Genomic DNA, 11522 nt, shown 5'->3' with positions numbered 1-11522 from the left:
AGGGCAGTGTCACTGGCCCTCATATGTGGGATCCAAACCGGGGCCCTCTGGCATCCCAAGCCAGTTCTTAACCATCGCGCCACTCGGCCGGCCCCTCAACATCACGTTTTTGAGATTCATTCATGTTTTGTGTGTAGCTGCAAGTCATTCATTTTCCCCTGCTGTCAAGTTTTTCATTGTGTGAATATACCACAACCCATTCATCTATTCAACGGTTGAAGGACATCTGGGCTCCATCCAGTGTTTGGATGATATCACATATGTCTCTGGGTACATGTGTGTGGGATATTTTTCTGGGGTACATACCTAGGAGTGGAGCTGCAGGGTCTTATGTGATTCTTCAATTTTACAAGATAATGTCCAATGGTTTCCAAAGTGGTTGCATCAACTTGCCCTCTGCAGTAAGGTCACCTCTGTGGGCCTCAGTTTCCCCTGCATTTCTTTTTGTAAAATAAGAGGATTGGATGAGGGGACTTCTGAAGTCTCTTTTGGTTCTGATGGTCTATGAATCTGTGATAAAGGAGCCCTGAAGCAGCACTTGGAGCTGTGCATCCTTGAGGCAGCACCTAAGTTATGAGGGAGAGAGGTGAACGCAGCCTGGGCTTGGGATGAGGCCTCCAAACATCCTAGGTGAGGCACAGTCCTAAACTTTTAAGATTGGTGTTGAGATAAAGACTTTGGCCCCATGGAGGCTGGTGACTCTTATCTGTACACTGTGACCTCTGCTTCTGCCTGTCCTTGAGAGACTTCCCAAACATAGAACATGGCAAAAAGAGACAAGAGGCAAAATTAATAAACTCATTCAGAGATAAGTTTAAACATGTGTGGATGGAAAAGGGGCCACATGTTAAACCTGACACGCTTAGGAGACTGAAACTAACCACAGAAGATGGCATGAACATGAAAATTCCTAACAAAGGTGGGCCATGGTGGGAAGTCACATCCTTGGCTTGTAGCTTCCTTGACAAAGGTCAATCTTTACCTTAAGCCTGTCTGTCATCTTTTTGCATCTAAGATAACACACCCTTACAATATCAGAGGAATCTCTTTTTCTGGAGCCCCCAGGGGGCACAAGCCACCACACCAGAGCAGGAAACTACAAAGTCCCTCATCATTATCTTGTTCTTTAAATACTATGCCTATGTACTGTAAAATGCTATTAACTGTCCTGTACCCACCAATGTAAAAGAAGTGTGTGTCTCTCCATTTTACTTTTTATCCAATCCCAGAGATTTCCCCGCTTTGCTTTCTCCCACCCCCTTAATCTACAACCAATGAATTTCATGTAACCTTCCTCCTTTGATTCTAATGTATAAAAGAAGTTGCAAAACAGCCATTTTCTGGAGCACTTGCTCAATCCATTGAGACTTTGCTTCCTGGCAATTGTCGTCAGTTTGGCTCAAATAAACTCTTATAAGTTTTCTCTTAAGCTGGATATTTTTCGTCGACACATGTCAGGTAAAAGTCAAGGGTTAGTGATCTGTGTGTTGGGGAAGCTATGCAGGTTCCGTCTTAGAACAGGAAGTGGTGAATGGCCTCCCTAGGGGAAGGCTTCCTAAAAGAGGAGGGAATTTCATAGGAATGCACCTGGTGGGGAGGAGGCAGTGACAGTTGTTAAGACAGGGTGAAAGCAGAGTTGTGGATGACTCTGGGAAAAGGCTAGCCAGGAGATTTTTGGTCTGGCTGGAAAACATTTCCTGAGCACAGATGCTGGCTGTGGCAGAACCTCCCTGGGGACCTTCCCCAGGACACAGGGGCCCTTGGCTCCAATTGGAGGCTGCTCAGTGTTGGGCAAAAAGTGAGTGTTACAGGACTGCGAACCTCCTCCCCACTCCCTTTCTTCCTAGGGTTGTTGTCCCCATCTCTGTCATAAGGAGAGAGGTGGGTTTAGACCTGCACACTCAGGTAGATCCCCCCCCTACACTGTCTTTCATTCACATGTTCACTCCAGCATTTATTCAGTCATGCATACAGTGAGTGCCTAACATACACCTAGCCCCATGCCAGACACTGGGGATGCCAAAATGAACAGGGCACACTTCTGGGTCTTGAGGAGCTCACAGTCAAATGGGGGAGACCCGCTGGATATGATTTTCTTCCCCTCTTCACCTGTACCAGGTTGTAGTGGACTAGGCAAGGGACCTGGCAGCAGAGGGTCAGTTGCTCATCTGGAAAATGATGACGACACTCGGGTTCCTATGAAGTGTATGTGCTAGCACCCATGCTTTCCACGTAGTAGGTGCTCAATGACTATTAGCTAAAATGGATTAAAATTAGGAGGGAATAATTAGGCAGTCTAAGGTTCCTGAAACTATGATACACTGCCCAAAGCTTGGGCGCAGAGATGGTACCTATATCCTTCTGTGTCCAGTGACATGGACCTGTCCTGTAGCCCAGTTAGAAGATTCAAATGGGAAAAGCAAAAGAGTTTAAAGCTTTTAAGTCAGAGAACAGAAAGATGAGAAGTTGGGAACATGTTGATTAATTCAGAGCACAGGAGCCTCTGTGAGGACATGGTGGAGTAATGAGAGAGTCTTCCCTGGGGATGTCGGGAAATGGGGGTTGGGGACAGAGACCTAGAATGGGAGCACTGAGAGAACTGAAAAATACCATGATTGGATCATGCACCCTCTGGCCAGCACCTCTCCTCGCTCACTCTCTGAACAGTTACTTTCTTCTTTGCCCTGCCCAAGACTAGTCAAACAGGCCTAGCAACACTTGGATGGGGCACTTAATCACTCAGAAAATATTTATTGAGCGTTTACTGTGTACCGGGCCCAATTCAAAATGCCAGAGACACAGCAGTGAAGAAAACAAAGATCTCTATTTTCATGGACATATGCAAGTATATCTGAAGGATACATTGTTAGAAATGCAATCACTGGAGCAAAGGGCACGTGTATTTTTAATTTTTATCAATATTGCCAATTGATGTACAAAGAGTTTATTATAGTTTATGTTCCACCTGGATGCCTGTTTCTGGACAAGTCTATCTTTCTAACCAGAGGGATACTGACTGCATAGGTGATCCCTCCTGACGATAATCTTCCTGCAAGCCCACCAAGACCCTGAGTTGCTGTTTCCCAAAGCCAGAAACGGAATGCCTTTATAGATATTTTCTTTATCGACGAGAGGTGATCCTTCTTTGAGATTTGTGCTATTTGGGGAGATTCTTGGTAGGGGTGGGAGACTTCCCACTCCTAGAGAGAGGAGAGATGAGGAGCTGCTATTTCAAGAGGAAGGGACCAGAAAGTGATGTCATCAGGGATCACTTGGTTCAGGCATAGGCAGCAACTTTAGCTGCCCCACTCCTAGCTACAACAGGATTCAGGGGAGAAGGGCTTGGCAAAGTTTTTGTCCACAAGAATGTCACAACATTATTACAATGTGAGTGTGACCCAGGTGCTTGGTAGGGTCACAGGCATGCTGACCCTCTCCACACTGTGTTGACTGCTTAACCTGAGCGGCTCAGCCCATGATTCTCCTCCACCCTGGAGCTAGACAGCTGTTAGGGTAAGGGAGCAGCTCCAGAGACCTACAGGACTGGGGTAGAGGTAGCAAACCCCAGAATGTCGGAGCAGTAGATATGTCCTGGTTTCCAGGGCTGTCTGATTTTAAATACCCTGGCCCTGAAGCTCACCAGCACCTGTCAGACAGGTGTCCCAGTTTTTGGTTTGGAAAATGTAGTCAGTCTCACAGGTATGGTGAAGAAGGAGGCAGCAGTTCATTCATCCCAGTTTCTATGCGTGGGATTTTAGGTGGGGTGGGGGGAGATGGAGGAGCAGGAGAGTGGCAGAGATGGCCTCAGCCTTGCGCTAGAATTTTCCATGAATCCGCTGAGGTGAGCAGGTGAGTGGGACGCAAGGCAGTGTGACTGGCACCCTCCTAGCCCCACTTGCTCACCCTGTCCCAGCCCTATCCCACACTGGGAGGTCTGATCTGTTGGCCTCGGCTTTCAGCCTCGCCCCACCTGCTCAACCCAGAGGGTCTACGTGCATATGGGAAAGCATTCTGCCCTGGCTGCTTAAAAAGCGGGGCTAAGCAACTGGGTTCGGTGTGGCGGATTTCAGGAAGCCGGGATGCAGACGTCAGTTTTTCCCTTGGGGAGACAGGAAGTTGTCGCCAGGTTCCCAAAGCGGCGTTTACAGCCTGCTTGGTCAACACCCCACCTACAACACGCCCATTGGCGTGGGGGTCAGCCCAGCCCTTAAGCGATCAGGCCACGGCCCCCAGTCCGATAGGCTCTCCTCCCGCGTAGCCCCACCCATCTCCCCACCCGAGGCCCCGCCCTCTCCCCCTTCTCGGCCCAGCAGGCTCGGAAGAGGCGGTGTCGCTGACCATTGGAGTCTGGACTAATAAGCCGTTCGGACTACAAGTCCCAGCAGTCCCTGGAGCCCGCCCACGGGGGCGTGGCCATATCGAGCAGCGAATAGGAAAGAGTCCTGGCGCTCAGGCTAGGGAACGCGTGTGACCAATTGTCAGGCAGCTCGCGACGTGTTCCGATGGGGGCGGAGAGAAGGCCTCCCGGATCCGGACAAAAGCCGGATCCCAGGCGGCTGCAAGAGGCTGGCGGGCTCCGGTTAGTGGCTAGTGGGTCAGGGCCTGTGGAAGGAGCGCTGCTCACGGACTTTTGCAGAGAGGTGAGTGGAGGGCGGCTGCTTTCGCGGGAGGGCCCCCACCTAGTCCTGGAGCTTCCTGCCTCCCTCCCTCAACCCGGAACCGCCTCTCCAGATACCGGCTTGGTGTTCACGTGCCCTCCCTGCTTGGAAGTTTTGGGGGGGTCTTAGCTTTAAGGTTAGCTTTCGTTCGGGACCTCAGCCGGTGGTCGCGCGTCGACTACCCCCCAACTCTCCCATCTTCCGGTTTCTGGGAGTTTGCACAGGTCTTGCCGCCGACCTTCTCTTCCCTCCGCCGAATTGCATTTGCTCCATGCTGGCGCCTCACCCCCCTCCCGGGACCAGTTATCGAGCCTTCTCGGGCTTTATCTGGCCACCTCTTGTCTCCATCCGGTTTCCCCGCCGGATGCGGGGGACGGGAAGTAGAGTGAGCGGTGGCCCCTCGCCCTACCCCGGCCCCTCACAAGCCGGGCTCAGGCCCTTACTCTTAGTTCTGTGGAGAATCGACTGAGCCCCGCGCCTAAGTGGAGGGAGTGAGCCGAGCGCACCGTCGCGGCGGGCCACGAGGTGCCGGGCTGCCCCAGGGTGCCCGAGGCCTGGCCTCGCCTGGAGGACCTGGTCATAGAGTGGCAGCGCAGGCGACCCTCCTCACTCTGAGGTGCCGTGGGGCCCAGCCTCTAAGCGACAGATGGCCGGGGTGCCTGTCTCCCTCCCCACCTCTGGCGCTGACACTGAGCTTGGCGAAGGCAAGGTCCTCAAGGGGACGGAGGATGCTGCCGCCTCCCCCCTTTTGGGCCTGGCAGAGGGCCAGTCCCAGCGTCTGCTGCCCTCTCCAACCTTGGCAGATGCGATGCAGTTACAAGGAGTTCTGCCATTAGGTGGTCCCTGGCAGTCTGCCTGGGAAGAGGATTTTGGAGAGGATGGTGGGGAGCAGTGTATAGCACGGTAACTTTGCTCTGGGTTTCAGCCAGCTCAGTTTTTGGGATTTCTGAAATGTTGTTGGGTGACAGACAGCTGGTAGACCCCAGCTGCCCAGATGGGTAATTTTCACCTCTTACAGAGCTTTTTAAACAGCTTGGGAGACCTCCATGGGAAGATTCCCTCCGATATTGGGCAGTTGGTGTCTACACCGATTCTGACACTATGTAGGGGCACTCACAGATCTCTGCCCTCGCCTTTACTCCAGCGATTGCCTGTTCCCTCAGAAAAGCCCAATCTTACGGGTGCTAACCTTAACATGAATAGTTTCTGTCCTTCCCAGAGAGAGACCCCAAGTAGCCTCCCCAGTGGTTCCTCTCTACTGACCTCATGTCCCAGGGGTACATTCCTGGGGAACAGGCTCCTTTCATTCAGCCTTCCCTGTGGGCTGCTTCTGCCCTCTGTGGCTGCTGTAGGTGAATTCAGTCCTGTGTCACTTAACCCTGTCTGCAGACAAGACCCCATTCAGCTCATAAGGTTCCTCCCTTCAGGTCTTCAAGGGGTGTGTGTGTGTGTGTGTGTGTGTGTTTCAAGATCTTTGGCATGATTTCCCCCAAATGGTTTACACATTTACCTGTTACTAGGTAACAGTTTCTTGGGCCCCAAAGCGGACCCCTGGGAGTCTTAGCTGTGCCCTGAAACTATCACCAGTTTGACAGCACATTCAGCTCCTGGGAATGCAGCCTAAGACTTTGGGGGTGTGCTCCCCAAACCCAGATTGGTATAAACTTTTAAGTCTTGTTGTCACTAGAGCAAATGTTCTTAACTGGTGGTCTGGGGGCCATCAGATCATAGTCGCAGGCCAGCACCTTGAAATGATACGCACAGTCGGGTATGTGCACGTTTTTCTGGGCTTTTTCTTCCGATGTGCAAAAGAATCAGCCCTCAAATAGGTTGAGAGCTGCTGCCCTAGAGAGACTGGAGGACCCCGCTGAATGATTAAACTTGCGACTTAGCTCTACCCAGTCCACCTCCTGGATTTGTGAGCCTACTTACCCTGCCTTGGTGAATATACAGAGGCCACACTCTTTTCCTGTTTTTAGTCTATCTTATAAATTCTGTCTCTGCCTTAAGAAGCCCTACCCCATCGAAACCAGAGTGCTCTGGTGACAAATCTGTTGTTTTGGTAAGCTGGCGAATGTTTTCTAGCCTGCGTCGTCCCCTTGTCGTGTCTTCTGTCCCATCCCCTTCTATGGAGCTCTTGGATCTGAGATTTGATCTGGGGCTCAAGAAAATGATGACAGAAGGTCCCTTTCCTAGCTCTGTCCTTGTCAGAATTGGTCTCTGTTTTGGGAGGTGCCAGGTTTGGGGGATTGTTCTGGGAGTGTGTCAGACTGCTCTCTGCTAGAGAGGCTTAGCTGAGAGGCATCTTGCCTCCTGGATTTTGTGATCACTTGTGCCAGATATATCTGAACTGCTGAGGGTGGTCAGAAGCTGCCCCCTCCTTTCTCTGCTTGATCTACCTTGGGTTGCATTCTGTTTGGGAGGGGCGTGGGGGCAGGTGTACCCATCTGACTTCAGGACCAGTTTTTCTGGTCTGAGTCAAGAAGGTTGGGAAATGGAGCTGGAGTGGGTGGGGGTGGAGGACTGTGGGGCAGTGGGGCTGATTGAAGCATCTCCTTCTGAAACTCATGTTGAGATGGAGCTGGAAGTCATTCCAGGGGGAGGCCAGGAAAGGGAACATCTCCTGTGAGCCCCTTCCCAGCTACTCCACTTTGGGCCAGACACCAGACTGAATGTACCCATTGTGCCCAGCTGGAGACTAACAGGGAGGCCGAGGGAGCCAGCGAAGCCAAGATTAGAACCTGAAGCCCCAGCCCAGTTGGGAGGGAGGTACAGAGTGACCCCTGGAACACTGGCCTTTCCTGAGCTGGGAAGGGAGACCAACCTTCCTGCGTGCATAAACCAGCCGGCTCCCTAACTCTGTCTTCCTTTATGTGCACTTGACCTTCCTCCCCTAGCAGATTCAGCAACTTCAGTTTTGGATCTTTATGGGAGACACAGCAGTGACTTCCTGATCTGGCCAAGCTTTTGGCATAATGGAGAGCCTCTCTCCAATTGGCTCCTGTAGCACTACCCATGGAATAATGGGTGTGTCGGGCTAAAGCAGTGAGGAGGGAAATGAAATTGTCACACAGATCCTCCTTTGAGGTGAGGGGAGTGTACAGCCTTATCCTTGGAGAAATACTCTTGATCTCTTGAGCTGAATGGGGCTTTCTGGGGACCAGGAGTAAGAGGGCTTGGGTTCAAGACTTGCTTCCCCTGCTACTTAGTTAGGCTTCTTGGGCAAGCTATCCTAACCTCTCTGAGCTTCTGTTCTTCATCTAATAAAGGGTTATGAATCTCGATGCACCTCACAGGGCTTACATAAGGTGGGTTTCTATATACATGTGACTGAGATTAGCTTCTGCCTCCTCTTCCAGCCCTGGCTCAGTTAGAAATGACCAGTATGGAGTGGTCCCCAGAGAGGCCTCTGTTTTGCTCTAAATTAGCAGTTGGGTGACTCAGTGGGGTGGGTGTGATGTATTGAAGGTCATCGATCCCCCGCCCTGTGTCTGCTCTGAACTCAGGGGTGGGAGTCTAGTAGCCTGGGAGAAATGAGCTTTGAGATGACACTTCATCTTTGCTCCCCGGGGGCTTCATCATGCCTGAGTCTAAGGAAACTTGCTGGCCTGGCCCTCAGCTTGGTGGTGTGTGTAAGTGTGCGAAGTGGGTGAGTCTGGGTGGGGGGAGACAAAACCTGTAGGAAGAGTAAGGCCAGCATTGCACAGTTTGGCTGTACTCCTCACGGGTAACAGACCAGAGGGTATGATTCAGTGTCTGTGTGCCCACCTTGGGTGGGACTAGCACTCGGGTTTCAGTCACATCACTGCTATTCCTGTTCTCCCCATCTAGCTGCCTTTTGTTGCAGGATGAATGTTGTCATGGGTGAGCTGGTTTTCCTAGAGGGAGTAGAGATAGGATTGAGGCCAAGAATCCTAGGGGAAATGCCACGTTTATTTTTCTCCACCATTTTCTGATTCTTCTGTGCTGTTGGAGATTCCATCCCTCCTGCTGGGGCAGCCATTTTTCTCCCATGTGGGAAGCATTGAGATCTGGTTTTATTGTCTGGGGACAGCTGGGCGTCCGTCTGTCCTGCTGGAGAAGATAGTGCTCCATTTCCTGCCTCTTCTGAACAGCTCCTCTTACCCTAACAGGTAGAGCAGATCCCTCTGCAGCCATGTCGGCCAAGGCGATTTCAGAGCAGACGGGCAAAGAACTCCTTTACAAGTACATCTGCACCACCTCGGCCATCCAGAACCGGTTTAAGTATGCCCGGGTCACCCCTGACACAGACTGGGCCCACCTGCTGCAGGACCACCCCTGGCTGCTCAGCCAGGTAAGTCCGCCCCATCCTGGACCCTTCATCCAGGCCCAGAGTCCGAGGAAGAGAAAGCAGTCCGTTTGTTGGAGAGGTCCGACTGGGTCACGAGATGGCAGACTGCCTGCATCAGTGGGTAGTGTGCAGTGGGCTGAGCACGGGTCTGTGTTTAGCTCCTCACATGTTGAGGTGCCCTGGCATGGCACACCAAACATGGGCTTGGACTGGACACACAAGTCCAAATGGCAGTTCTCTGTTTATTAACCATAACGATGGGCATAACACTCACCCTGTGAGTTGTAAGAATTAGCAGTAATGTCTGGAAAGCATTTAGTGTGCTGCCTGCCACTTGGTAGATGCTCAGTAAAAAGTAGGTATGTGCCCCCTCCATCCCCTACCAGATGGGGTATATCAGGAATGTGTCAGGGGCGTGAGGAAGTATGACAGTGTGCTTTGTGGAGAATGGCTGATGGCCTTGGGTAGGGGGCAACCTGGAGTAGAGGCTCCTTTTCAGATCCCTGCAGGGTCGCTGTTGGGATGGGTTGGGGAGCTTAGACTTTTTTGGCAGGGCCCAGAGAGCAGGACTCGGACCAGTGGTGGGGGTTTCAGGGGTGCACATTTCCTCCCACAGAGAGGCAACCCAACCACAAAGGGAGTTGCCTCCAGAGGTGGTGAATTACCTGGCACTAAAGAAGTATGAACAGTAGCTGGGGGCTGCTTGTTGGGCTTGTAGACAAGGTTCAAGTGCAGGAATGGGGTTGACCAGATGACCTCTAAGGCTGTTTTTGTCATTCCAAGGGTATGTCTCTCTGTTCTTCCTTTTGGAACACAGGCTGGTCCATGTCCTGAGGAGGTTATGGTTTAAAGAAGCTAAGATACCAGAGGGAGAGGGTAGGGAATCACTTATTCTTTCAGCCGGTATTTGGTGAGCACCTACTTTCTGCCAGGTCCCATCCTGGGCACAGATAGTTTTAGATTCCTGGTTGTCAAAAGAAAGACGTAGGCTGGGATTGGTGAGGGAAGCTCCTAGGAGGAGTTGACCCTGAAGGAGGGGGGGGATTGGTTTTGGGAACCCGGTGGATTGGAAGCTACCCATGCTGTCCTGTGCTCTGGGTCCCCAAACTGTCACCTCTTACTCTACCCTCTTTCTTTACTCTAAATACAAATCCCTCTCGTTGCAGAGCTTGGTGGTCAAGCCAGACCAGCTGATCAAACGGCGTGGAAAGCTGGGCCTAGTTGGGGTCAACCTCACTCTGGATGGCGTCAAGTCTTGGCTGAAGCCACGGCTGGGACAGGAAGCCATAGTGAGTCTGGGAATAGGGTCAGGGTGGGTGTGCTGCAGTAACTGAGGGAAGCAATGGGTTGTCTTCAGATGAGCAGCCCTGTGGCTCACCCCCCACAACTGGTCAGATTGCAGCCTGGGGAAGGCAGGCGTCCTGCAGAGCTAACTGAGGCAGCAGGGCCAGGCTGGGAGCTCATTCCCAGCTTCCCCCGTCAGGGAATGGCCAGCCGTGCTGCGTAAGTAACCCCAGGACAACTTGAGAGCCAGGCGGGAATGGGCTGTTTTCACGAACGGTGAATCTGAGGTGAGACTCTGGGACCCATTCTGGGAACTCCTTTTTTTTCAGGCTTCAGAAAGGGTATGGTACCTTTTCATGACGTGCAGACCCAAAGAGGGCGGGTAAAAAAGTTGAAGAAGGGAAATGCAGAATCTTTAGGCAGAGGTGTGATTGGGTCAAGAACCTAGGATGTGTCAGTTAAAACTACTGAAGAGTTCATCCCGTTCTTGGCTTCTGGCTTAGTGATTATCTCAACTCTAGATGAGAGAGCTAAAACCAAATATGGTTTAGGAAGGCTAAGAGATGCTCAGAAATAAAACTGCATTTCTTTTTCTTCTCATTCCCAAGGGGAACTGGAGAACTAAAGGGAGGGATAGGCTGAGGCTTGGTTTAGACTAGGGAGGATGTGCCGTCCACACCTGGCTTTGTCGCAACTGGGGTGACGGTGGACCAGGGGTGGGCTGTTGTCTTCCTTGGCTGCCCCAGAAGTAGGATAAAAGTAGTGGTAGAGCCAGTTTCCTTTCCTACTGGGCTTCCTGAAATTAGCTCTTCACATTAATTCCCAGTTTCTGGTCCTCGTGGGTAAAAAGGGACCCTTGAAGTTGTTCATGGGCCCGGGGACTGAAGGATCTTAACATTTGTACTTCCAGGCTTTGGGAGAGGACAGCAGAGTTGGGGGGGGGCTGAGCAGTGTCCCCAGGGAGGTCCTCAAGCTCTCTTCTCCTCAGCAGGCTGTTGGGAGGGGAGGTCGGGGACGTCTGAGCTGGCAGCAGCCTTAGCCCTGGCAGGAGCGGCTCATTACCTCTGATGGATAACTGTCTGGTCCCTGACTCAGCAATGACGCACAGGCAGGCGGGGGCTTCAGGCCGCGCCGGGATGAGGGCTGTCTGCCTGGGCTGCCACCAGGGATCCACTCAAACTGATTAGCTCTGCAGGCCTGTTGTCCTCAGCCATGAAAGTCTGTGTGGAAAGTTTTCCTGGACAAGCTCTTGCTCTCTTCTCACCCCA

At 52.0% G+C, this 11522-nt stretch overlaps 1 protein-coding gene across 1 annotated transcript in view; it reads left to right on the top strand.

The window, feature by feature from the left end:
• Nucleotides 1-11522, top strand: part of ACLY (ATP citrate lyase) — a 63955-nt gene that overhangs the window by 8181 nt on the left and 44252 nt on the right. The window contains exons 2-3 of the mRNA XM_019666996.1: nt 8792-8973; nt 10137-10259. Coding sequence (XP_019522541.1) covers nt 8792-8973; nt 10137-10259 — 305 coding nt within the window. The remainder of the gene's footprint in view (nt 1-8791; nt 8974-10136; nt 10260-11522) is intronic.

This window comes from Hipposideros armiger, unplaced genomic scaffold (assembly GCF_001890085.2).
Source record: "Hipposideros armiger isolate ML-2016 unplaced genomic scaffold, ASM189008v1 scaffold_482, whole genome shotgun sequence".
Taxonomy (NCBI): Eukaryota; Metazoa; Chordata; class Mammalia; order Chiroptera; family Hipposideridae; genus Hipposideros; species Hipposideros armiger.
The sequence above is the reverse complement of the archived record's forward strand: the minus strand, read 5'-3'. Positions and strand labels throughout refer to the sequence as shown.